Source organism: Engystomops pustulosus, chromosome 5 (genome assembly GCF_040894005.1).
Source record: "Engystomops pustulosus chromosome 5, aEngPut4.maternal, whole genome shotgun sequence".
Lineage (NCBI taxonomy): Eukaryota > Metazoa > Chordata > Amphibia > Anura > Leptodactylidae > Engystomops > Engystomops pustulosus.
Window position 1 is genome coordinate 48,706,743 of NC_092415.1, and position 27,575 is coordinate 48,734,317.

At 39.8% G+C, this 27,575-nt stretch overlaps 1 protein-coding gene across 4 annotated transcripts in view; it reads right to left on the reverse strand.

Moving 5' to 3' along the window:
• RP1 (RP1 axonemal microtubule associated) overlaps positions 1–27,575 on the reverse strand; it is a 312,070-nt gene that overhangs the window by 243,239 nt on the left and 41,256 nt on the right. For all 4 annotated transcript variants that reach the window (XM_072151901.1, XM_072151900.1, XM_072151899.1 and 1 more), the window contains exons 4-16: positions 19,132–19,295; positions 18,217–18,303; positions 15,904–16,036; positions 12,550–12,701; positions 12,085–12,163; positions 11,142–11,217; positions 7,061–7,137; positions 6,121–6,152; positions 5,908–6,037; positions 4,844–4,947; positions 4,160–4,336; positions 2,384–2,596; positions 777–954 (exon numbers count right to left, since the gene is read on the reverse strand). In XM_072151901.1, coding sequence (XP_072008002.1) covers positions 777–954; positions 2,384–2,596; positions 4,160–4,336; positions 4,844–4,947; positions 5,908–6,037; positions 6,121–6,152; positions 7,061–7,137; positions 11,142–11,217; positions 12,085–12,163; positions 12,550–12,701; positions 15,904–16,036; positions 18,217–18,303; positions 19,132–19,295 — 1,602 coding nt within the window. The remainder of the gene's footprint in view (positions 1–776; positions 955–2,383; positions 2,597–4,159; positions 4,337–4,843; positions 4,948–5,907; positions 6,038–6,120; positions 6,153–7,060; positions 7,138–11,141; positions 11,218–12,084; positions 12,164–12,549; positions 12,702–15,903; positions 16,037–18,216; positions 18,304–19,131; positions 19,296–27,575) is intronic.

Consider the following 27,575-nt stretch of genomic DNA (forward strand, 5'->3'; position numbering starts at 1 on the left):
CTCCTGGAGTATTTGCTGCAATTCTTTGCTCTTCTTGATATCATTTTGAGATTATTAAAAAACAAAATCCCAGGCACTGCTGAGAGCCAAAGCCAAAGCCACTTAAATGTATCTGATGGGCAGTGGAGCTCCAAAGGCAGTCACAGAACTATCACAAGGAGCCTGCCTTGTTTTTATGCATTGTGAACCAAACATACCTTGAGAATGCTGAAAAATATCTTGTTTAATCCCTGAACTAAGTGGTTTTGCTCAAAAAACAATTATAAAATTCAGGACGTTGGGAAAGCTGGGTGCAACCTGACTGCGGTACATAAACACATTACTTTCCCATGCCTGAACTGTCCAGACAGGACTTATCAACCTGAGCTGGATGATTCATACACAGCAGCTGGGGAATGATGCAGCGATTGATTACTTCTGCCTGTCAGGGATAACAGAGTGATTACAGTATTCAGGAGCGGCAGAGCCTCCTTATCATAATTGTATAATTGTTTTTTTCAGCAAAACCACTCGGCTCAGGGATCAAACAAGATATGTTTCCACATCAGTGCAGCTACAGCGTTTTCAGGGTATGTTTGGTTCATAATGCATAAAAACAAATTGAGAGATGTTCTGTTTCGTGCAATGTATCAGGAAGCTAATTTTGAAGCACACACATTCTTCATTCAAATATCATGATATAATCAATGGAAAAGGAATCTCACAAATTGTATCTCAATCATGACTTTCACTTAGTGTAATAATAAGAAAAGGATTTATGTACATATAAGACATACATTTGATAACTTGTGGGTAAAAAACAATATTTTCGCCTCCGGTGTGTATCATAGGTTTTGCAAATCCATCGGGAAGCAGTCCAATGTAGATTCCTCTGCTTCTTACGCTCTCTAGCGTTACTGATCCGTTTTCATAGTTTTTCTCAATTTTGAATTGGCAGTATGCATCTCCTGTACCCTGTTATAGAAACACAGAGACACATTTTGACAATAGTCATTCCAGCTTCTAGCACAAAGATTTTCATTGAGGGGCTGAGAGACCTAAACACACAGCAGTGTGAGGACACATTCCAAGTGCATTTATGGAAATGGACAATTCTTAAATATAAGCCTATTCATAGCCCAGTCATTACCGGGGGGGGGGGGGGGGGGGTGTTCATTTAGAAATTCTGCTTACTTTGTAACAAAAAAAAACAAAGTCCTCATGGTAACACAGTCACAGTGTATTGAGGGAGAAAATCCCATATTAAGTCTTACCTGCTATTGTTATAGCAGCATTCTTTTTTTGTTTGTAGATGTAACCCTATATTTGCTCTCTGTCTGGTTATAGCATTCTAAAAGCACTATCTGCTAAGAGAACAGATTACCGGTCACTGCTCATCTGTCTCTCTTTATTTAGATGAAAGTTGAAACAAGAGAGATGCTGAGAGGAGATTGTTAAACTATTCTGGTAACAGATAGTGCTTATAGACCAGCAAGGTAGAAATAGTTAAAGCTCAATGGCCAGAGCTGAATAAACAAGCTCTGCAAACAGACACAGATACTATAAAGGCTGAATATGGAACAACATAAGCAGAAGTATTGTAATGCAGGGTCTGGGAACAGAATAAAGACATAGATTTAGTGCACTGAGACTAATCCTCATCCTAGCTCTACCTACTTGGCTTACTTTAACCTAGATGGTAAGGCACAACTAAAAGATGTTCCTTTCCTACACCAAAATGCAAAACACAGAGACAAAGAGAAGACAAAACAAACACAGAAGAATAGGCTCTAGAGCCAGGTCACAACAATAAAGGGCATACTCAGTACAAAATCGTAAGGCAGAAGTTTGAATACAGGCAGGTCAGGATAGCAGGAAACAGAGATCATAAATAGCACAATACATATATACCAAGTGCTTACTACAAACTAGGTCTATAGCGGGCACAGAACTAAATGGGAGCAGTTGATTTATACAATGCCAGAGCCCCGGCCCCTGGAATGATTGGAGCAGAGGTCTTACATCCAGAACAAGCATTACAACAAGGAAGTGATGTAATTGGATGGAGATCCTGTCAGTAACAGTGAGTTTGAGCTGCTGGAGAGTGATGGGTGTGGTACAAATCAATCAAGGTATTAGGTGTCACAGTGAAACATAATAACTTGATCAGTGCCTCCTCAGTCGTAATCTAAAAAGAGAAAATCCCCACTTCACTACCCTGACAAAATATAAAAAATTATTTTAAATTACACTTATGCTTAAAGTGTGGGATGTGGCTTATTGATTATTGCTTCTTATGTGGCATTAGGCATCCAACTTTGGACTAATTTTCGTGTAAACTAAGCAAGGCTATAGGTATAAGGTTATCTAATCCATAATATATGTACTTCTACAATATACTTACCTCGCCATTACAACTACCATTTTTAATCTGCAGGAACATCCTAGGATTGGTTACGCTTTCAAACATGCACACAGCAGGACCAATTTTGTGCACTCTCCAGTAAGATTCCACTTTCTGTTTCCCCGCACCACTGCAGGTCCCATCAGGTCTCAGATACAAAGCTTGACTCCAACTAGTGGCTAGTAATAGTACTGCACCACTATGAAACATTCCCTGAAATCACAACAAGTGAAAATAATGATATAATAATGGATTCTGCCTCTGCTGAGAAATGTGGCTTTTATTTTTACAATCTACATTCTTTAGATAAAAAATCAAAGAAAAGACAAGCAAACAAAAGAACCTACCAAATCTTTATATTAAAGGACATTAGTCTATGTAATAAAAACCATACCATTTAAATTCTGCATATAGGAATATTTATTCCTTTGTGGTCAATAAATTACTCTTTTGTAGGTAAATAATGCTGCAAAACGGAAAGCACTTCTCCACATAGATCTCGTATACCTTCCAATGTTTAGCATTTCATTGTTGTGGCTTAAAAAAAATGGAAAAAACACTTGGATATTCATGTTACTCTGGATGTCATTCGTGTGCTAAATTATTCCTACATAATACTAATTTATCTCTTTTAGGATTGGTCATTGATAGGGTGTGCAACATTTGTTTTACAGTGCACAAGGAGCCTGAAGAAGACAGGTCTGTATGTAGTGTATTGGATGTCCTTACTTTCGAACCCGACCGCGGCACCTTACAGCTCTGCACACAAGTGCCGCCAACTTGAGATGCCAATCAGCACCCCTGTGATGTAATCTGATGACGCTTACCGGCTGTGATAGAGACTCCAAGCCTGTCATGATGCCCTTTCTCTAACAGTTGGCCAGAAGAAGACTGTTAACGTTCAGTAGTAAACTTTCAATATTTAGCAAATATAGTTTTATTAAAATATATCGTAGGAATGATTTCATTTGTTTTTACAATTATTTCAGTGACCCCTAGGTCATTTTAACCCTAGGGGGTCTGATCCAGTTCCCCATTGCAATGCATGGAATATCAAATACAGACACTAGGAAGTACAATTTGTTTTGGAGAAAACAAGGCTTCACACAGCTCTGTAAAGGCTTTTGAAGGAGGGGAATAAACAAAAAGTAAAAATGATAAAAGGATTAAAGAAGAATGGAAATCTGCCATTAAATTTACTGATAACATTTTGTAGCATTTATCTTGGAACATGAATAACATAAAAACTTTCTCTGTGTCAGTACAAATGCAGTCCAAGCTTTTCCAATTACGGGTGTCAGCAATGGTGCTGGGCTCTGGTAAAGCAGACTGATGCAGGATGCAATGTCTTGCAATCTACATCTGTAGTGGCCTGTAGAGAGGGGGTGCATCAGAAGAACTACCCTCAAAGACCGCTATAAATACCAAATACGGAGTTGTTAAAGGGAAATCTCTGCATTTCACATTGTGGGCCCAAAGCAGTTGCACACCTTGTTCATACCTCCTCACTCCTCCTGCAGTCCCAGGCAACCAAGGACTTAAAATTAGCTCTCAGTACAGAAAGCCCTGGGCTGCCTCAGTCTACAGGAGGAGACCTTGAGTTCTCTCTGGAAAACTCTGTTGTGGGGCAACCCCCTGAGTGCCCACAGAGAGAGCTTTGATTGCTACGTCTGGCACCCACGCCATAGGTTCACCACTTCTGCTTAAGATAACATCCAATCCTGACCACTCAAGAACAACCTAAAGAAGACAAGAATGTTTTGTGGTATATTGCACCTTAACATGGACAGAAAATTCTTTTGCAATATCTGCGTAGCCTCTGGTCTCCTCATTTACTGGTTCACCATCACTGGTAAAGGAAATGGTCATCCCTGGCGATCTGGTAGATTCCAGAGTAACACATCGGTTTGGCTGGATATGAAGCTGAAGCTCACACAAAATCCCACTGTTGTCCTGGGGAAAAATAGAAGCAGAAAAAGTAAACTAATTAATGAAAAAGGTTACACAGATATGTAATTACTATACTATACATCTATATTTTATATATCTAGATTGCAGATGAACCCTTCAAAATAGTGGTTACACTTAAAGGACATCTACCACCAGGATTAAAGGGGTTGTCCGAGACTTATTAAAAAACAAAAGATGGCCGGGAGGGGGCTGCTTAAAAAATAAAGGTGCCCTCCGGGTGTCCCGTGCTACTGTTGCTCCGGTCCGTGCACCATGTAAACAAACATGGCTGTGGAAGCAGCGCTGGATTTAGCTTCCGTCCGGACCCAACAACCATCCATCCCACATATACAATTCTATGAATAAGGACTGGTGGGCGAGGCTAGCCATGGCGTCCAGCGCTGCTCCCGCGGCCATGTTTGTTTTTTTTATTTAAAACACGACATTTTCCTAAAGAAATTAAAATCACAAATGAATTTATAATGCAAAGAAATAATAAAACCTTCATACCATTGCAGCGACTATTCCCTTGTCCATTGCCAAAGCAAGATGGCGGATGTGATGACTTCTGAAAACACGTACTTTTCCTCTCTTTACCAAAACATCAAAAAATCCTGTACAATATAGAATATTAAAATAGTTAGATTCTATAAAGCAAAGTGTTTTAAGAGAGGTTGAAGAGTTTATCCAGTTCTCTAAACCATACCCATGTTCTTAGCTACAGAACAAAGTTAATTTATACTTGGAAAATGTTCTATAATGTCATATGTCTTACTTGACTTATCTGAGGTCTTTCAATGAACAGACAAGTGATCCTTTAATCTATCCCCAATCTGCCTTTCACCTCTTGTTTAAGACCACAAATGCCCTCACTCTCTGTATTAACCCCTTCACTTCTTACAGAGATAAGAGATTTAAACCCCTAACCACAACCTAAAAAGCTAATCTCCAGGTCCCTTCACTCACACGACCTCTACACTGTGTGTGACCTGTTCCTCTCCACCACTCACTGTATTCAGGTCTTCACATAATTGTATTCTTCCTTTCTAATGCTGATTCATACATTCACATTTCTTCTTGAGTAAGGTAAAAAATTACAGGAGAAAAAACTCTTGGCCTGATAAACCAGGGACACTCACTCATAGATCTAGGCACCGTGACTGTGGTAATCTTCTTATATTTGTTATTCATGGCCTCCTTCCTTCTAAAGTAAACTTTTAAAATTATGCTCTGGGGGTGTTATCAAACCTACATCCGTGCTGCAGCTTCACACTGTGCAGGAGCACTTCCCCCTCCCATTGTGTGCTGAAACTTCTTCTGCTGCAGTGAGACTGCATCAGGCTGAGAGATGGGGGGACATAATGTGAAACCATAGCCCTACTAAGACCTCCCACCCAGAGAATCATTTTAAGGCCTTATTCACATGACATGATCTGCGACCAGATCCCGGCCTCCATAGATTTCAATGGCTCCCGGTCACGGCACGGTGAGCGTACGGTGCATCACCAAACCGTGACTGTGGGAGGGAGGCTCTATTTATGTCTACTTAGTTGTAAATTTAAGGTTAAAAGTACCATATTTATCCTTTTTGTCTCCAAGTGCATCCACTGTGCCATCAGGAGTAAGTCGGATATATTTTCCTGTTGCTTTACAATACAGCTGTAGACAGTTCTCGTTCTGGTACTTCCATCTCTCAGCAGTCCACTGATGAAAGTTTTAAGAAAACATCAATACTCTTTTCCATTGCCTCCCAACCAACATACTAAGCATTAACATAACAGATTTACCATCTCCTTCTTCTTAGTTTCAAGTTCATACCCTGTAAATAAAAGAATATTGTAACAGTCAATATAATGCTGCTTAAAGGGAACCTGTCATCAGTAATTGGCCTAGTAAACCACCACCAGTATGTTGTCAAGCTGACTCTATCATGATCCAGTGCAGTGGCATCATCCAGAAAATCAACTTTGAAGTTAGATGTATAAAATCATGGAGGCGGAAAGTTTAACACTAAAGTCTAGCTCTCCCTGCCTCTGATTGATTCCTCCCATGTGATTGACATCATGCGCCGGACTTTGGTAGATCTGATCAATGATGTCCCTGGATGCAGCACCATCAATTTCAGTGAAAGGGACAGTCTAAGGCAGGGAAAGCTTGACTTCAGTGTAAAAATCTCCGCCTCCTTGACTTCATAAAACCAATTTACATCTCACTTCAAATTTGTATGATGCCACCACACTAGACCATGAAATAAACTTCATCTGGTAGCTGCTCAGCTGCTTGATAACATACTTCTAATGGTTTATTAGGCCAATTTCTAATGACCGGTTCCCTTTAATGGGAGTCTACCACCACCTCCACCACTTACCAACAATTATATAACATTCAACTGTTACATATCTTGATTGGTAGAAATAGATGGCCAATTAAGACTCCATGCACACATCCATATATATTTCATCCGTGAGCTACCTGCAAATACGGCAGCTAGCTCACAGCCACCATAAAGGTACATTATACACAGGTACAGTGAGTACACCATGTCTCGCCACACTGTAACGGACCCGTATTTTTAAACTAAATAACTTAAATGAATTTCTACTGATAATGGTTATTATTCAGTGTGAGGGACTCTGCATGGTTGTTGAGTTGGTATAAATAACGTGGAAATGGTGATAGATTCCCCTTTAGACAATATAGGGACAATATTCATTGAGCTTTGCTTACTGGCTGGTAAATCCACTTCATCTGTGACGGACAGCTTTCTCACAATTTTCCCATCTTCCTCTCCTTCATCTAGCCACCTAGGTAGGAAATTTAAATACAAAGTCACTGTTATTAGTTTTTCAGTGAATATGAGAACCATGATCCATTACAGCAGTGGCTTCCTTCAGTTTTTATTCTTTATAGGACTGATAAGAATATTCTATTTAATTCCTCCAAAATAATCCAAGTAGAGTATTTGAAGCCCATCATTTGAGTATTTATAGTGGACTTCCATTTAGAAAATAATTTTTAATAAACAATTTGTACATGTGAATATTAAAACTTAAAGCTTTATTGAAAAATGATGTTTTGTCTTCCACTTCTCAGGCTGTTCTCTTCCAATGGCTTCTTACTATATATGCCTTAGCACATTCCCTCAAACACTGGAGTCTATGGAGAGGGGTGAGTAGGAGGCTGCTGTAAGTCATTGAATACCTCAAAATGAACAATTGTAGATCAATTACAGTCTAAAACGCTAATTACAGCAAAATTGGCAGACCCATCTTCTCCATGGACATTTATCTTATTATCTAAGGCTACGGGGGAGTAGCCTGATACTGCTATACAGTACTACTACTGGCCACTACTGACCCGTCTCTACCCATCCGGTCCAGGCAGCCCTGAATTAGCGAAAAACGGGATGCAGCTGCTGCCCGGACATGGGATCTACCATGGGGAATTGCTCAGAAAGTAGCTTCCCCATAGTAGATTTCCTTTACCTGTTTATCTACCCTGAATTTATAAGGGTGGTTTAGACTGTATTGTACGTTGTTCTTTCAGGCGCCATAGTACCTTGTCTTGTTACCCGCTGTGATACCTTGTCCTGATACCTGCCATAGTACATTGACTGCTAGGACCTTCCTGTGGAAAGTCGCTCTGCACAATGGCAGCTGGAAGTGTTCCAAGTGTGCCATTTAGTAATGATTCTTTATTTTTTGTACAAGTGGTTTAATTATTATTTGTTCAGGCTCCTTAAAGAGAACCCGTCATGCAAAATAACCCCCCTAAACTAAATAGATTTTCATAAACTGCCATTAGAGAGCATTGCCTCTATCCCTTCATTGTCCCTCTACATGCCTGTAAACCTAAGCAATGAGGTCCTAAAGCTGTATGCAAATGACCTGTGAAATGTCCAATGAATCATTAGCATATTCAAGCTGTCCACTCTATTCATGAGTGGGAGGTACAGCCACACCCCCAGTGCTTGACTGACAGCCTGTATAATGATGTGAGGCTGTATAATGATGTGAGGCTGTATAATGATGTGCTTCCTGGTGCTGGCGCCCCTGCAGCCTGTGTGTGTATAGGAGAGATACAGCAGCTCCAGGCAGCCATGTTACAGCAGAACATGTCAGATTCATGTGTAGCTGATGTCTGTGTCTCTCACCTGTATATTAGGAGGATGCAGCATGTCAGCAGATGACATACACACACTAGCCATGCTTTACTATACATTACACACAGACCTGAGCAGGGGGAGGGGAGGGGTAACAGGGGTGACATCACTGCCTCTGACCATGTGACCAGCCTCATTTACATGATAAAGAATAGATGATTTTACAATGAATAATGTATGAAATAACTAGATAAAGGATGGGATGGGATCCTTGTGAGCTGCTCCAACAGGTGGAGGTGACAGGACAAGTGACACAGACCTGATGACAGGTGTCCTTTAACAGGGGGCAGGGTGCTATTAAACTTTTTTAAAAACGAAAGTTCAAAAATGGCAAGAAATTTTAATAAACCCCTTTCCTGAGAATACAGATAAAAGTAATAGTCAAAAGAATTATAAAAACATTGTTGGAATTTTAAATTCAGTTTTGGAAGACAAAGGCAACAAGTGATAAGACCTTGTCTCTTTATCTGCTCTGGTTTTAGTCCGTCTCGGAGATCTGTATCTTGCCCTGCTATCTGTCTGTCCTGTTTTTACCAATAAATCCTAATTCAATTAATCTGTTCTCATTTATATAATGAATAGCAGCTCAGGAGAAGAAACTGCTGCTATAACAAAGTAAGATACTGTGCAGGCGCAGAGAGGAGAACCATTTCTGACCTCATGTAGTTATTATTCATTATTTCATAAATCTTATTATTTGGTAGAAACATCCTGCATCCGTATGATCAAGAGTAAAATATTAAGTATGTTTTCAATTCCTACAATTTCTGTCTTTCTAGGTGGATACTGGTTGTGTCCCTGTAGAAGAGGCATTTAAGTGGAGATACACTTTAAGCTGTGCCAGTATTACAGTTTCAAATAAAACACATTTCTCACAATTTGTTGAGAAACACAATGGGAAAATGCAGGGAATAGAAAATGATTACACTATTTTTCATGTCAACAATTTGAAGAAATTATGTTGCATGCGAGGATATAAAGCCGTACTGATTTACAGATAATTTCATAATATTAAACAGCGGAACAACAATCCTTAGCAAGATTTCATTAGCTGCTCTCAGCCGTTCGGCATGTGAAAGGTTTCTGCATTTCAAATCTTCTCTTGATGAAAAGTTTACAAGCTCGCTGCTTTTATGTTGTACATCATTGTCTGCCAACATCAGGAAATATGTAGCGGACAGATTATAGGGAATAAAAACTTGTCAGAAAATTCCTTTCATTGACTATACTTCAAAATGTGACTTTAATAAACACAAATTATTTCTGGTGCCCAATAAAGCAAAGGTTTTGCACCAGTGTAAAATTGAACTTAGAACAGAAAGGAAATGTCAAAGTGTTCACATTCACATCTAGATATTTTTGTCCACACTTTTGTCCAACTTTCACAGACCCCCCCCCCCCCCTTATATACCTCAAGAGCAATTTTTTTTAACATATTACATCTAAAACCTATGACTTGGGGGGCAATTTTCAGGGTTTGTAAACTGGTTTTCTGACCACCACTTCTTTTACGCCATCAGCACGCCAAGTGGCCATGGAGGGGTGTAAAGAAGGAGTGACCGGCCTCAGAGTGGGCTTTTTCACCTTGCCTGATAAACCCATCTGATTCATACTGGAGTCTTTCAAGCTTCTTAGAGGCAAAACCTGATGTTGTTGATGTACTCACATTAACATGTACTTACATCAACATGTACTAATTTGTAGTATTGGACACACCCAGGGCAAAGAGAAATATGCAAATACATTTTCCAGGATGGGATAAGGAAAACATTGCCTCTTACCTGCCTTGTAAGACATCCCTCTAAACATCAAGCATGTCTTATAGGAAGCCTTTTGACATGATGCAGAATAAAAGCCAAACCAGTATATCTATTGCAGAAGGAACAGACTCTCAACTGTAGACAGCACTGTTTCATTGTGATTGCATCTCATCAGTGCGGTGTAGGGAACTGGTTTAGCTAAATGAGAGGTAGAGGCTGATTGAGAATCAGGAAAGTGGCCTTAAAATGTCAAAGCCTCTATAAGTAAAACTCTTACTTCCCTACCACAGGGTTTAGACAGCTGTATGCACCATAAAGGGAGATCAACATCCCCCTCTACCAGAAAAGGGGTGTAAAAAGAGTGGACATTTTGTAAATTTGCTCATGGCCTAGTGGGTTGTATTGCAGTAGTTTAGGATTAGAAATCATCAAGAACAGGCACAATATACCTAACCATCCACCCACCACCACCACTGTGTCTGTTGAAAAGTGCAGTGCAAGTGTCTAAGCTTAAATCTGCCTCCTGCCACCAATACATATTCCATGCAGAAAGTGGTTGTAAAAAAAAAAAAATTTCTGTAGTGGAGACAATGGAGATATTTATCATACATGAGCACTCCAGTGAAAAAGTCCCTGGTCCTCAGGCTCCAGTCTCCTGATGTATTCGGCAGGGTGGCTGCTTTGCATCCAATTCTACACCAGTCCTTGCCACACGTGACAGTTAGCGGGCTGTTGCACAGGTATGGTGCAGGAACACCTCACACCATCATACTCTGCCACCGGCCACACCCCCTTCCCCCCTTTAATAGACCTTTACATACCTTCACACCCTACTGGCGGTAGGCATAAACCTTCAAAAGAAAGTCATGCATTTTTATTAACTGACCTGTAACAGTAGAATGTATATTCATTGTCTTTTACTTCATCATGGACAACCACCTTCTCCAGGTACCAGCCATTGCCTGAATAAAATAGAAATGCATACTTATGCTTATTCTTACACCAATTGCAGAAGAGTCTAAAAACTGATAAATGTGGGGCACAGTGTTTTAGATGCAATTTGCCACAAATTAGTACAGATTTTTGTCATAAACAAATTGATAATACTGTATGTCCCAATGTCTTTATATGTCAAACATGTATAGTAGCTCATTCCCACTCATAAGGTAGTATTTTCTGCTATTGTACCAGTCAGCCAGTAAAAATGACGTATTTTTTAAGACTACATGGTGTGAATATAAAAAGAAAATTCCTTTTTGGTCACACAGAAGCACATCACACAGCGCTCTGCTTTATTCATTCATTCACTCACACACAACAATGCTACATCTATTCACTCACACATAGCACTGCTACATCCATACAATCACACACAACTCTGTTACATCCATTCACTCACACACAGCACTGCTACATCCATACAATCACATACAGCTTTGTTACATCCATTCACTTACACACAGCACTGCTTCATCCACACAATCACACATAGCTCTGCTACATCCATTTACTCACACACAGCTCTGCTACATCCATTTACTCACACACAGCTCTATCACAACTATTCATTCACAAACAGCTCTACTACAACCATTCCCTCTCACAACTCTTGCTACATTAACTCACTGAGATCTGCTACATACATTCACTTGCATGAACACGCTATATTCCTTCAATCTCTCCAGGGAAGATTTATGGAACTGAAAGAATGACTTGCTTTGTTGCACATAGTAGTCAATAAGAGCACACATTTCATTTCATAGTCAGTTCTATAAAAAGAACCCTGCATTTTTCCTTCACCACTCTTCTATAGATCCCCTTTATCTTGCCTGATTCCAGTCCATCGTGGCCTATAATGACTGTGTGTAAAACTCCAAGATGAACAGCCTCCAGGAAGAAGGTATCGGTCTACAAAAATTAACAGAAAAAATATATATATTTTTTAAATGCAACATTTAACGCAATATATCATTAACAAAAGTTAAATCACTTAATATTAATACGCATATTCGTATTTGTATTAGACAACTCTGGTAAATTAGCCTCGTCCTGGTTCAAAATGGAATTAAGTTTGTGTCAACCACAAATTAAAGTAGATTTCCCAGGCCCATTATGGGTGGTATTGAGTTGGGGCTGAAATGTCTTAATTATTTGCCATTATTAACCAAAAAGTTGAGAAGAATAGATCATTACCAAGTTCTGGTATGTAACTCTAAATTATTCAAAATGGTTAAAGCACAACACTGGGATCCTGATATAGGTTCACTGTTTTCAGTATATTGCAAGAAGAGTACCTGTCCTTTAGTAAAAGGGGTTGGTTTGTTTGATCTCAACAATTGCCTGGAGCCTGTGTCACCATATTGTCCTTGCAGTAAAATATAGACATTGGCTGCTGTCCCAGCATTCCACAAATCGCCTGTGACCACCTCAATTTTGTACTTTGTCACTAAAGAGAAAAAAAAGAAATTTGCTAAAGAATCGCTACACAATAAAATTTGTTTCAAAATCGTTACACAACACAATAGATCCGAAGGCAGGGACTAAAAAATGACTGCCCTAAAACTGCATGGTATCCTATGCACAAGATAGTAAAATTATGTTGGTAGGTGGAAACTGAAGTCCCATTTCTTCATAAAACGGGTTTCCAAGTTACAAATATTAATGACTGATTTTAAAGGAAATCTACTATTTGTTATTCTGCATTATGAACCAAACATACCTTGAGAGTGTTGTAGCTGCACTGATGCAGAAACATATCTTGTTTAATTGTTTTGATCAAAAGACAATTATAAAATTCAGGACCTTGGGAAAGCTGGGTGCAGTAGATAAACACAATATTACAGAGCTTCCGGAACTGTCCAGACAGGACTAATAAACCTGAGCTGGATGACTTATACACAGCAGCTGGGGGATTGTGCAGCAAGTGATTACTTCTGCTTGTCAGGCACAACACCCCCCCCCCCCTTTGCCTAGATAATCAGTTTTAACAGCTAATAAATAGAAAATGGATGTGGGCAGTCTTGTACCTGGTGTAGTGTTTGAGCTCACCTGCAATTACCTGGTCAGACCACTACACTATGGAGAGTTAAATACTACCTGCTCTATTTTGGACTAACTGCTCTTTTGAGGTCTTCTATTATTATAGAAGTTGATGGTCACCAATGCCAAAATCTGGATTAGGGTCTCCAACTAGAATGTTTATAACTGTGATCTCTTCATATTAGAAATATACACATTATGAGCCCCTTAATCTCCTATGTCTGGGTATGACTGTAACCTCTGTACTACCACAAGTAATGCCCCAGGTCTCCAAGTTTACTAACTAAAATCAAATGCCAATATTCCAATAGTGGATGTGTAGGGAATGACGTGGGCCACAGCCCCAAGTCTTCTGGCAGTGGCTTATCTCTGAGGAACAAAAGGATCAGACAGTTGAATTCCATCTTGTCCAATCTTTTCTGCTATCTGCTACCCTGTAGTGCCTTTGAAATCTTTAATACTCCTCTCCTTTCCCATATCACACCTCACCAAGACTACCCATGGTTGAATAGGGCAACCGTCCTGGATTGAGGTTTCGTTCATTGAAAATATTTATGATGTATCAGTCTGATACCGACAGTTCTATGGATCAGTTGTTCTCTAACATCTGATAAACAGAGAATGAAACAGGAATCTCGTAGCTCCACTCTGTGGCTGTATGGAGCAAACAAACGGTAGGTGATTGGCAGCAACCTGGTCTCACCACTACATCAAGAGTAATGCTGTTCTGTTCCTTCTAAGAGTTGATCTATGTGGGTGCTGGGTAGTGATGAGCAAACGCAATGAAATTTGAGTTAGGCCGGTTCCCAACCAGTAACACCCCTAGCCACTTGCTACCTCTTTGTGAAGGATTGTCGCTCTGAATGGAGCAAACAAATGGAAGGTGATTGGCAGCAACCTGGTCTCACCACTACACCAAGAATAATGCTGTTCTGTTCCTTCTAAGGGTTGATCCATGTGGGTGCTGGGTAGTGATGAGCGGATGCAATGAAACCTGGGTTGCAATGAAACCAGTAACTACCGCGGCCACTCACTGCCTTTTTGGGGAGGATTGTCACTCCTCATGTCATCAGTGGAGTGACAATGATTCTTCCCAAAATGGCGCCGGCCTGCACAGGCAATTTACATGCCGCTTGCAACTTTGCCAGTGGCTTTTAAAGAGTCAACGCCCACAATCTGTGTCAGCACCAATCACAGGCATCAAATGAGGGGTGGTTGAGCTGAGCTGGGTCTTTACTTCAGTACGAACCCGAACTTTGTGATTCTAGTCCACTCAACACAAGTGATGTTGCATCCCATTAGTCTGACATTAAGGACCTGCTCTATGATTATATTATTAATATGGGAAGCCCAGAAAACCCCCAAACCTTCACAAACTTCACAAGCTTGGATCTGATGCTTTATGTACATTTTGAGTTCACAAAAAGAAACCTTTTTGGGAACATCGCTTTTATAACCCATTCAAACCACTATGGAAATGAGTTTTGTTTAAACAAAGATTAGCATTTTAGAAGATTCAGCCATTTAAAAAAAGTAAATGGTAGTATTTGGTTAAAAATCCCATCCTATAAAGGAAATTGCTCTCAGCAATAATTCTTGCTCTTGTTATACATAATAATGTACCAATTTCTCAGGTTTTTATGAGGACAGGAGGCCCCCACCAGCACAAGAAGGCAATAACAGAATAGAAAATACTGAACGGAAGAATGCTATATGAATAGCCTGAATCATAAAAATATAACATATACAAATTCGCTGAATCCTCTAGATTTTGAAAAAGCATCAATTCTATAAATGGGACACAAAAGTCACCCGAATGTACCTGTAAATGGATTGGCAAAAATTATATTGTAAAGGAGTCTGTTCTTATTTTACAAATTCCTAATACTGCAGAACATGGAATAGTCCAGAATGTCCTGGTGCTAACACAAATACCCAAATATATTGCAAACTGAGTGACAGTAAATAACAGTGTGTTCTTTCCTATAGCAGTATTGGATTGAACTGGTTGTACCTATTATTTGCATTAATAACAATGGGAAATTGTATTTTATTTTTTAATCCACTGCCCACGTGAATTAACTTAACAGATAACTATCATAGCTATCGTTAGGTTTTTATTTTCCTGTGGATCAGCACAGTAGAATTATAGATAGGACCTATTAAAATTATCTTTTCAGCTTTATCAACTATGACACTACATACCAAATTGTAAATGATATTTAAATACAGCAATACATTATTAACATTATGTTAATTATTAACAATATTTACAATACTGTACTTAAAGACACTTAAGGACACTTGACTTACAGACGACCCCTAGTTACAGATGGACCTCTCTCCCCACTGTGACCTCTGGTAAAGCTCTCTGGATGCTTTACTATAGTCCCAGACTGCAATGATCAGCTGTAAGGTGTCTGTAATGAAGCTTTATTGATAATCCTTGGTCCCATTACAGAAAAAAATTTTGAAACTCCAATTGTCACTGGGGCAAAAAATTATTTTGTCTGAAACTACAATTATAAAATATACACTTTCAACTTAAGAACAAACCTATGGAACCTATCTTGTACGTAACCCGGGGACTGCCTGCATAGCATTGTTACCTGGCAGCTTGGCATGGCCACGTCTTAGCACTGGAACCTCCCTGCAGATTTCCCCATCATCCTTGTCACGTGAAAGCCACCGATTTACTTTCATGCAGAATTGTTCATTTGAGAAAACATTCAGCAGCTGCACCTGTTGTACACGAGATATTTATAAAGGACAGATCCAAATATAGGATGATACTACTTGCCTCTATGTGCTCGTCCAGTATTCTCCCTTGGAAACTCATGGGAGGTCTTTTATCTTATTTTTTTTTCTTTTGTTGCGTCTTTTATGGTGTTGTGCGCCTTTTTTGAACCTTTTGCATAAGATAATTTTTTTTACTACATTAGGTTTGCACTATTTATCTTAGCAGGATAAATGTGCTTGTTTGGTTTGCGTCTTTATTATCAAAATTGGCTGTATTCTGCCAAAAAAGGCACACAAAAATGCCAGCAACACCTTGCCGTTAGCAGGAGAAAAAAAGGTGCAAAAAGACCAACAAAAAGGCACAAATTGGGCCCAAGACAGCTTGGAATGGAAAAGTGAATTGACAGATTTAACACAGTAAAAAAAACCCTTACAATAAATTACACCAGGAAAACAAACAGGAAAATAAAGATGAAAAAAAAAGAACATGAAGAGAACTAACTATGATAAATAACCCCTATGGAGCCTTAAAAGGATCTGCCTAACGTGTCAACATTTATGGACTGTGCTTGAGGTCCCCATTGGGTCGTTGCTCTTTATGAGCAGCTAGAGAAGACCGGTATTCATCCATAGCTTTGATCCTTAAAAAGGAACAAAATGTTTTTTATGGTGGCCATTGTGGGCTTTCATTTTACAGCATAATGTTTTTATAGTGCTGTAGAATGAGCCTTTAAAGGCTTTCCTGCTTAACTCTAAAAGGGGTGCAAATATTCTCAGTCTCTAGTTATGATTCCTTGTGATCCCAATATTTTTTATATCTGCTTGTAAGTATGGAACCTCGCTGACCTGAAGTGACTGCCTGATTTTGTTTTTGCTGTGTATCATGATATTTTGAATTGTTGCCTTGTAAGTATTTTCCCCTTATATTCACCCAGTCAGCTAGACATCACAATTTTGTCAACAACCAACGATCGATCAACAACCAATGGTTCAGTTTCTCTCTCATATATCCCATCCCAGTCAATGTAATGGGACCATCAGTGTTATTTATTTTACCTCTCAGTAATGTCTTTTGTCAGTTTTAATCATTTACAAAAATAAGTAAAGATAATAAAAATAATAATAAAGAGGGTAAGTTAAAAGGCAATGTAACAACCAACAACGTGGTATACTAAACCAAACCATTATGTGAGCAGTACAGTACCAATAGCAAAAAAGAAAATACATCATCTTATATTAAGCTCCAGTTGGACACTGTTGGTACAATATACATGCTGTAACATTTAGTATGACCAACATATTAATATCATAGGTTGCTCTGAATTTGGCTATAGACATAGTGTACAATGGAAATGATTTTTGAGTAGCTTTATTTGAATGTCTACTGTTCAACAAATATGTGTTGGATATTGTTCATTCAGTAATATATATTCTATAAATATACGAGCCATGTAGGTTTTAAGTTGCATATGGCTGTATCTAATTAGCTGGTGCTGAGAATCCTGCTTATGACTGTTGAAAAGACAATCTGCATGTGTGCCAAATCAGAATAGGAGGGCATAAGTGTAGGGATGCTTTTTGAACATCAGGTGGAGCCAACTGTGCTACCAGAAGGAAAATGTGTATGCTGCAAGCTAGATAAAGATACCACGATTGTCTGACAAAGAGAACTACTATTCTCATAAGCTCACCATCAAATATACTCACTAAGCCTCAAAAAGGTATCGCCTGATTTCTTCACTCTTCTTATGCTACAAGCTAAGCTGTGACCATGCACAAAATCATGAAAGTTAAACTGTGACAGTGCACCACTGTATAGAAGAAAACTTCTACTTCTTTTGTGGCCTTTGCCATCTATACCAACTTTGTTCCCAAAATAAAGACTGTTTTTGCTTTTGTCTGACATGATGGATTTGCACTTTTCACACCTATTATACAAGCTATGTTAACATAGTCATGATAATTTTTTTCATGAGTGGATTATTAATATTTGGAAGAGCCCATAAGGTGAAGCGAGTACTGTACAAAATTATGCCTATGTGTATCAAATTGATACCTCAGGACTAATCTTATTGTTTATCAGATCAAAATATATATATTGCATATTAAGATATTTTTTAAAAAATTAAAAAATAGGATAATTTACTAGACAAATTCTAGCTTTAACTTATATAATGAATTACCTCTTCACAATGCCATCCAGGGGAATCTCCAGAATTTGTGTGTCCAATTCGGATTTTATATACTTCTCCGATGTCTCCTATACTAATCTGAGGAAAAAGAAAATTAAGATGATCCAGAGACATAGGGAAGTGACTGGGGTATATTCAGCAGCGCAGTGTGGAGATTGGGGGTGAAGACATCTGGTTAGCAATTCAACACCCAGTCACATCCGGGAGAAGTTATTATTGAATTAAATGTTACTGTAATATAACAGAAACACAAACTAAATACAGTGGGGAAGATTCATCAAAAGTGTCTGAGAGCATGACAGAGCACAGTAAGACAAGACAGACTTATACTTATACGAGTGGCCACAACCTATTTTTGCAGCAAGGGTGCCCAGCAAAGTGTGTGTTGGCCCCCATACAGTCGAATGCATGGGGCCTAAGTCTCTGTCTGTACCTCGTTTTTGTTATCTGTTGTCAGAATATTTCTACAGAATTCCTGATGTTGACCAACAAAAGTGGGCAGCAGTGCATCCTACTGCTCCATGCTTTCGAAAGCAGGATGAGGGGCAAACATTGGCAGCAGTCGACGATGTCCTTGGGGTCTCCCGAGTGATATAACTGTACACACGTATATATTTATATATACATTATCGGGGAAAGATCCACAGCATACACTCAACGGAGACTGGGATGGAGACCCTACACTGGCCTCTGCTGAGTGTATACTGCTTTATGAAACAGAATGGGATCCAAGATGGGATAAGAAAAACATTGCCTTGTAAGGCAGCCCCTTAACATCAAGCATGACTTTCAGGAAGCCTAATGTCATGATGCAGGATAAAAGCCAAACCAGTATATTTTCCATAATCCCCTAGAGGAGCATTAATGGCTGTAAGTGACTATCGCTATTTCTTCATATACACATACATCAAATGTATCTTCATGGCCGCTCTGGAATGTATCCTCTTCATTGCTGTACAGAAATACAGGAGCTGATGCTCTTAGATGTCCATAAAATATGATGTACACTTGAGATGTGGTTCCCGCAGATGGCATTTCACTAGTAAAAACTGACACTTTCCATTTTCCGGCTGAAATAACAAAAGATAAACTAATTAGAATATAAGGGAATATGTTAACTATCTGTGATTATAAATCTATAATATGTCTTCAATGTAATTATATCATCATTTATATCTAAAAATCAGTTGTTGTTTTTTAACTTATGTTTTTGACTCAGACAATAGTGTAGTATAGAGATTTTTTTGTACTATAAAGTATTCTATGAATCAGAGCATATAGACCATACAAAAAACTCAATCTGCTGAACTAGAGTTCTGACATGCAGGTGAGAATCGTAAACCGTATAATATATTTCATTAAGTAAAGCAGCTTCTCTGTGCCTTTTTTCTGCTCCTTCTTTCTCTTGTGAGCATTGTATCTGGGATCCCGTACACAGCAGAGAGATAAAGGAAGCAGGCTAGAGATTAACTCGATTTAGGGCATATTTTAGTGGAGAGCAGGGCAGAAAACTGATTTACACAAACTGCTTAAATGAGAGAGAAAGGCCAGGGAAAAAGAAGGAAAAAAGAACATATTTTGTTATTCAATTATATTACATATACTTTTATCATGTGTGTTATTTATTTATGCAGTTTTGTAAAAAATTTACTTACAAAGGTAATGAGCAGCAGAAGTATTTCCATTACCTACTGTGCCATCGTGAAACTTTTACTGGTGACCATAGCATCCTCCAATGACACAGAGCCACCGACCTTTTTAAATACTGTTGTAATATAATCAAATGTGAGGTAGTTCTGTTTCAGATATTTAGTTGTGTCTTATTCTGGCTGTATCCTAAGCCTTAACCTTGCCTCTGAATTCTGTCTTCAATCTCTTATTACTTGGATTTGGCACCTTGTACTCACTCATTCCATCTCTTGATTTTGATGCATTGACCATCTAGTTTAAATGCTCACTTCAATCTCTGGTTTGTTATATGATCCAATCTAAACTCAGTAAAACAAATGTGTACAAGTCTCCCTGACCATATGGGTTACACCCAAGAGTTCTTAAAGATCTCAGTTCTGTTATTTTTGTGCCCCTGTTTAAAATGTCTGATTCCCTAATGACTGGTACGGTGCCCAGTGACTGGTGCAAGGCAAATGTTCCTTACAAATGCAAGGAAAATATGTTTCCATTGTGGGGAAAATATTGAAAGGGTTAGTAAAAGACTAGATACAGGAGTATGTGACATCAAATAGTATAATAAGTGACAGCCAGCATGGGATTACTAAGAATAGAAGTTGTCAGACTAACCTGATTTGCTTCTATGAAGAGGTGAGCAGATGCCTGGATGGAAGAGTTGCTGTGGATATTGTGTTCTTGGACTTTGTAAAGGCATTTGACACTGTCCCTCATAGACGCCTGATGGGTAAAATAAGGTCTATTGGTTTGGTGCGAATTGCTTCCACTTGGATTGAAAACTGGGTGAAGGATCTTATCCACAGAGTTTTAGCTGTGTAGTGTAATAAACTCCAAGTTATGTAGTGTAGTAAAATCTATGGTGTATGAGTACGTAGATGATAGATTAAAAAGCAGCGTGCAATGTCAATCAGCTGCCTCTAAAGCCAGCAGGATCTGGACTACCGGGATAGGGATGTAATATTACCACTGTACAGGCATTGGTTCGGCCTCACCAGGAATATGCTGTCTATTTCTGAGGAACGTTCTGTAAAGAGAATTCCCCGGAGCTGGGGAGGGTACAATGAAGAGTCACAAAAATGATAAGGGCTATGGAGTGGCACAATAATGAGGAACAAATTACCGTATATACTCGAGTATAAGCCAACCTGAATAAGTCGAGGCTCCTAATTTTACCACAAAAAACTGGCTATTGACTCAAGTATAAGCCTAGCGTGAGAAATGTATTGGTCACTGCTGCCTCACAGTATATAGCCAGCCAGCCTGCCCCAGTAATAGCAGGCCAACCCCTGCCCCCAGTGTATAACCAGCAAGCCCCAAGTATATAGACAGCCAGCCTTCTCCCAGTCCAGTATATAGCCAGCCAGTCCCCTGCTCCAGTAAATAGCCAGCCAGCCCCTATATAGCCAGATCCCTGTCCCATTATATAGCCAACCCTCTTTCCCATTATATAGCCAACCTTTTGCACCAGTATACACAGTAGCCAGCCCCCTGCCCCAGTATGTAGCCAGCCCCTGCTCCATTATATAGCCAGCCAGAATTCCCCCAGTATACAGCCAGCCCCCTGCCCCATGAGACAGCCACCCCCTGCCTCAATATACAGCCAGCCCCCTGCCCCATTATACAGCCAGGCCCGTGCCCCAGTATATAGCCAGCCCACTGCCCTAGTACATAGCCAGCTCCCTGCCCCAGTATATAGCCAGCCACCATTACCCAAGTATACAGCCAGCTCCCTGCCCCATTTTACAGCTAGCTAGCCTGCTCCCACATATAGCCAGCCCCCTGCTTTATTATACAGCAAGCCAGCCAGCCTGGCTCCGTATGTAGCCATACTCGGCTACATAGTATAAGCTGAGTCTAAGCTTATACTCGAGTATATACAGTACATTTATTTAGTTTTGAAAAGAGACAACTAAGGAGGAACCTAATTAATACAGAATATACGGTAGAAAGTTGTTCCAGGTTAAATTACACCAAAAACAAGGGAGCACTTTCTGAATCTGGAGAAAAAAAGTTCATAGGAAAAAGGCTTCTTTGCTATAAGAAGTATTAATCTGGGGAATAGCCTGCCTCAGGCGCTGGTCAAAGCAGGGACAGCAGAGAGCTTCAAAAAGGGGCTTTTTACATCAAAATAACATTAATAATTATATATTATAGACTTGTGTTCCCTTATATGCCTTCCGGGATATGCCTATCTAAACCCTTTCCATTCTTTCCTTGGTTGAACTTAATAGACATATGTCTTTTTTCAGCCGTATTAACTAGGTAAGTATAACCTATCTGCTCTCCTAGAGGCAGGTACTATCTGCGATCCTGGGTCCTGAAGACCTTTGAAAATCCTGACTATGATATGAAACATTTGTAGGTCATGTAGACCAAGGGCATAAATATTTCCTTTAGAGAAAGTAGATGTTTCAAGGTTTTTATGACGCGCCAAGACTTGAATGAGGCATCCCAGAATGGTATTCCCAGATAAGTTGTACACGCTTGGCTATGATCTTCTGCATTCATATAATATGCCTCAATATCCTTTTTGATAACATTACGTGAGCTTGAATTTCCATGCAAAGATAAATTCTGATAAACTACAAGGATCCTTGTCCCGATTTACTCCTTAGCCGTAATTTTATTTTATGACTCAGCTTTCAATGATCTTCATTATGTTATGCTGGACAATAAAAGTGTTCTATGTGTTTGAACACAAGGCTCCTCTGACCACTTCCGAATAAAGTCACAGCAAAATTTATGCCCGGCTTTAAAAGACAATGCAGCAGAGACACAAAAGTGTTCTTTATCATTTAGTTACAATTACCAAAAAAGAAGAGAAAAGTGAAGCAGCATGTCGTAGATCTACAGCAAACACTGTTTATAATGCATTGAAAATGATTTGGGTTTTGATCCAGACTTCAACAAACATTTCGCCAACTCAGCTACTACCACCTCACTACCTTTAGGAGATATTTGGAATTACATTAATGCAGAACTGCTAAGTGATTTCTACCGGCCTATCTGATATGATAGAAGGTGAGAAGCTAATCTGCAATATATGTGTTTATATGATCTGAAGGATTAGCAGGATTTTTGAGTAAAATACAGACAATGGGGCACATTTACTTACCCAGTCCTGCGTGATCCCCAATCCGGAATGTCCGCCGGAATGCACATCTGCCGCGATTCAAGAGGATTGTTTTTTGCAACACACAAGCAACACTGCTTATGTTGCTTCCCGGCTCAGGTCCAACAGAGTTCACCATCTTCCTCCTGGTGTATATAAGTGCATTGGATGCGACCCAAATTTAAATGGTAAATCCTGCGCTTAGTCCGAACCCCCCCCCCCCGCACACAATTTCTGTCGCATGAAAGCCAGTGCCGATGCGCAAAAATGTGATCGCGTGCGGCACAATCCCCGACGCGATCACCGAAAAGTCGGGAAACCCGATGAAAATGCGGCCGTGGGACCCTTAGTAAATAAGCCCCTATATCTTATAAGGCCTCCTAAGAGAGCAAGTAAAAGTCTTGCCTACTCTGCACCCACAAAGATTTGTCTTCCTCTTTTGTACACACACTTAGGCTACATTCACCTCTCCTATTTAGTCCTCCGGTGTAGGGCTGCATTAGGTGGATTCCTTACAACGGAGAGCTTGGATGTATACATTCTCCATTTCCAACCCTACCCCTGAAAGCGGGAGAAAGAGTGAACATCAGCAGTGGCTGCTCAGTGGTTTCTCCTGAGTGACGTACCTCTCCTCATATGGACAGTTACATTACTGAGAACCCCCCCAATACAATTGCATCCCCTATAGGCTATAATGGCTTCTTCTGAATGTATATGTTCCTCTACTTCTTGCTGGATGTGATGTATACTTGGCATATGGAGGCAAAAATGATGCCCCACCTGCTAGCATATGTCTATTGATGCATTCAACGTAGCATTGAAAGATTTCTTGGCGTATACATTGAAAGTATCTGAAATACGAGATGTAAATGTAGCCTTACTTACAGACAGGACTCTGACAGTTTTGTTTTTATATAATTCTGAATATTTCTTAAAACCAACTAGGTGAAAGTCTCAGTAGCATGAGCAGATTGGGGCTTATTTACTAAGGGTCCGCGGATCGCATTTCTGTCAGACTTCTCAACATTTTCGGGCTTACGCCGCTGAGACAGGTATTTAGCACGGGATTGTGTCGCACACTATCGTATTTTGGGGCGCAGTGGCGTGGGCTTTCATGCGACAGAAATTGGGGGACAGGCCGTTGATGTTCCGACTGATTCAGACTGAGCACGGGATTTAATATTCAATTTGTGTCACAAGACAATGCACTTACATACACCAGGAAGAAGAAGGTGAACTCCTGTGGACCTGAGCGGGGAAGTGACACATCCAGGATATTGGGTGAACGATCTTCGTGAATCGCGGCTGATGTGCATTCTGGTCGTACAATGCACTTTCGGGTATCACTTAGGACTCCAAAGCGGGGCACATTTACTTCCTGCGCAATCCTCGAAAGTGCATTATCCGACTATCATGCACTCTACCGCGATTCACGAAGATTATGCACCCGATATCCTGCATGTTTCGCTTCCCCGCTCAGGTCCGCTGGGGTTCACTTTCTTCTTCCTGGTGCATGTAAGTGCATTGTCTTGCAACACAAATTGAATGTTAAATCCCGCGCTCAGTCCGAATCAGTCTGACGCATGAAAGCCGTCAACACTGTGCCAAAACCCGATCGCGTGCAACATAATCCCCTGCTAAATACCTGTCCCAGCGACACAAATCCCGAAAATGTCAGGAAGTCCAACGGAAATGCAATCCACAGACCCTTAGGAAATAAGCCCCATTATCTTCATCGGGACGTAGAGCTGTGGATCTTTTTGAAGAACTGAGAATCTCCGCCCAAAATAAGGGGATGTGCTGTAACATGGTAACTTGTGTTACTTCAGCTGCCTTTTCTCACAAGGGTCAGACAGTGATTGGATGGGGGCCCTTTTGACATGTGTATACTGACCTTTTCTATTGTAAAGATGTAGCGTGTGTGCACCTTGTGAAAACCGTGGTTGGGGAGCAAAGATGCAAACAGAATACTGAAACACATAATAGGGCGTCCATGATTAAATGGCTATGCCGCAAGCATTACAGTACTCTCTCCTCCTTACAAACCTTTTACTTTACCAAACTAATAAAGAGATTCTTTGATGAGGGCTATAACATAAATAACCTACATAGGCTCCCAAAATCTTTCTTAGGGGTGAACCCTTTCAATTCAATAAAATTCTTGCTTTCCATCTTTTTACTCTAAACCTCATGCTCATCCTAATTGCCTCCAGGTAAAGGGGTAGAAGAGGTTGTGCATCACGTGTGCAAAATGTATTAAGCATGAAAAGCTTTCAATGAAATACATAAAGGAAATTGGGTCTCTACAGTTGGGCCCGTAGTGTTTCCTCGGTCCTATGAAAGAAAACTTTAAGGGATTCCTTGAAATTCTTGAAAAGCTTCAATTCACAAAATTGGGAAGCCACATATAATCACTTTCTGACCTGCCCATCTAGATGTAAAGTAAAGAAGGACACATCCTCGTCTCATGGGCTGACATCAGCTCCAGCTGTAAGGAGAACAGTACGACTATGATGTTCCATTTTTCTTCCATTGTTCTCCTCCCAAAAGGCTGGACTGACATTACATTACAAAAGTATATAATATCCATTTTACAAGGGAAAATATATGCACCAATTATATGGGTAAATGAGCTGGCGTGCAGCATTTATTTGCTATCATAAAAACATTCATAATACATGTGTAAAATTAACCAGCTGTACCAGATTAATTACACTCCGTAATCCAAAGAAAATAAGTGGCATTATCTCTGGGAACTGCCTGCACTATGGAGAGTTTAGGAGAATCAATCAGCGTTCAGTGAGCGGGATGAAACGCCACTTCTCTTTTTATTAGCACACAATAAACATTTAGGACTTTTTGCTGCTATGTACAGACAGAGATAAACCATGTTCTGCTGCTTTTTATGGCACCAACAGCCTATACAGTTTCAAGGATAGAATATTTGATCCAAAAAAATTGTTGGCAATTGTAGGGAATTTCACAAAGCTGAACCATTTGTCCTTGGCTCACAATTTCCCTCTTTTCAGTACCTGATCTGGTCTTTGGCAGGTATTCTGGATGCAGATTATGAAGGTTGTGGTCATGTGACACTAGTCTATTTGGTCACCATCACTTTTAGCTTGGAGTTTATATGGGCTAAATAGTAACCATAGCATAAGCAACTTCAGTCCTAATTCCTATGAGGGACATCATCAGCAGGTTAGTTGTCAGACTTCCCGGGCAAATCTACTGAGATGTACAGTACCAACATGGTAAACGAGATATCCCCAAAACTTTCAACCTATGCATCGCATGTGGTGTTGTTAAACTATGGGGGGGGGATTTATCATTATTATTAACATTATTGTCTCAAAAGACAAAAAAGTCTCAAAAAGTAGTATAAGAAACCAGACAACATAGTGATAAATCCCCCCTCTGTCTATGATGTGATTGTTGGGGGCTATTGTATGATGTGTGAAGGGAACGGTAATGCCTTTAATGGTCAACATTTATCATAGTTTGCCTGTGGAGTGCAAGGTCCTAAAGATTCACCAAACTGGTGCTCGGTCTTCATTAATTTGGCGCTCCCTGCACTGCTCCGGAAGTGTGCACCAGTTTTCTTTTTGTGGACTTTGTTCATGCTGAAACTGTGTTGCACATCAGTAATAAATGTGGCGTAAATTCTGAGAAAACAGTAACTCGACCCTTTTTTCTGTATTGTCGGGCACAGTTCAGCCACCACACAAAACTGGCACAGACACTTAATAAATACACATGCAAGCAGTTTCCACGTTCTTTTAAGTGCAGAGTCAGACAGAAAACTGGTGCAAACACTTTAGTAAATTTGGGCCAATATATTAATGATAGGTTTTGTTTTGTTAGTCAAGTCACAACCAAAGAAGAATATACATGTGACACCAGTTTACAGCTAGTAACATAAACCCTCCTAGGGATTAAAGGAAAGTACTAGATTTACTCATGGTAGACTGTCCTCACTGATGTGCTCGTTACTTTTACTAGAGGATGGTACCATTTTACTTTATTTTTTTGAAAAGACCACATATATACGAGAAGTGAACTTTGTAAAGATATCCAAATGAGCCTGAGCCGCTTCGGCCGACTTTGCCGGAGTGCCACTTGGCTCTGCCTTCTTCTTAATTATTAATGCCCCCTGCCACTCAATATTCACCCCTCATTCCCTCCTGCTGAGCGCAGACATCCGGAGACGTCACTCAGGCGTCTGCAAGTCTTGCGCATGCGCGAGAAGTATCCCTGTGCATCCGGCTGGTGCAGAATCTATAACAGAACTCTAACTACAGTCAAATGTTATAGAAACATAGCAATACTATATACTATGCCTATTCGACACGCCCAGCACTTACAGCAGTCATTAGTAAGTGCAGTGAGACAAGTAATTGGATGAATTGTATTAATATGATCTCATTCTTGCAGTACAGTAAAACATGAGCAGCATATTTTACACCTAAAAAGATTGGTTAAAAATAGGTCTTCTTCTGGTGTTACATTCCTTATAATTCGATTATTTTTCTAATTTTTCATTTTTTCTGTT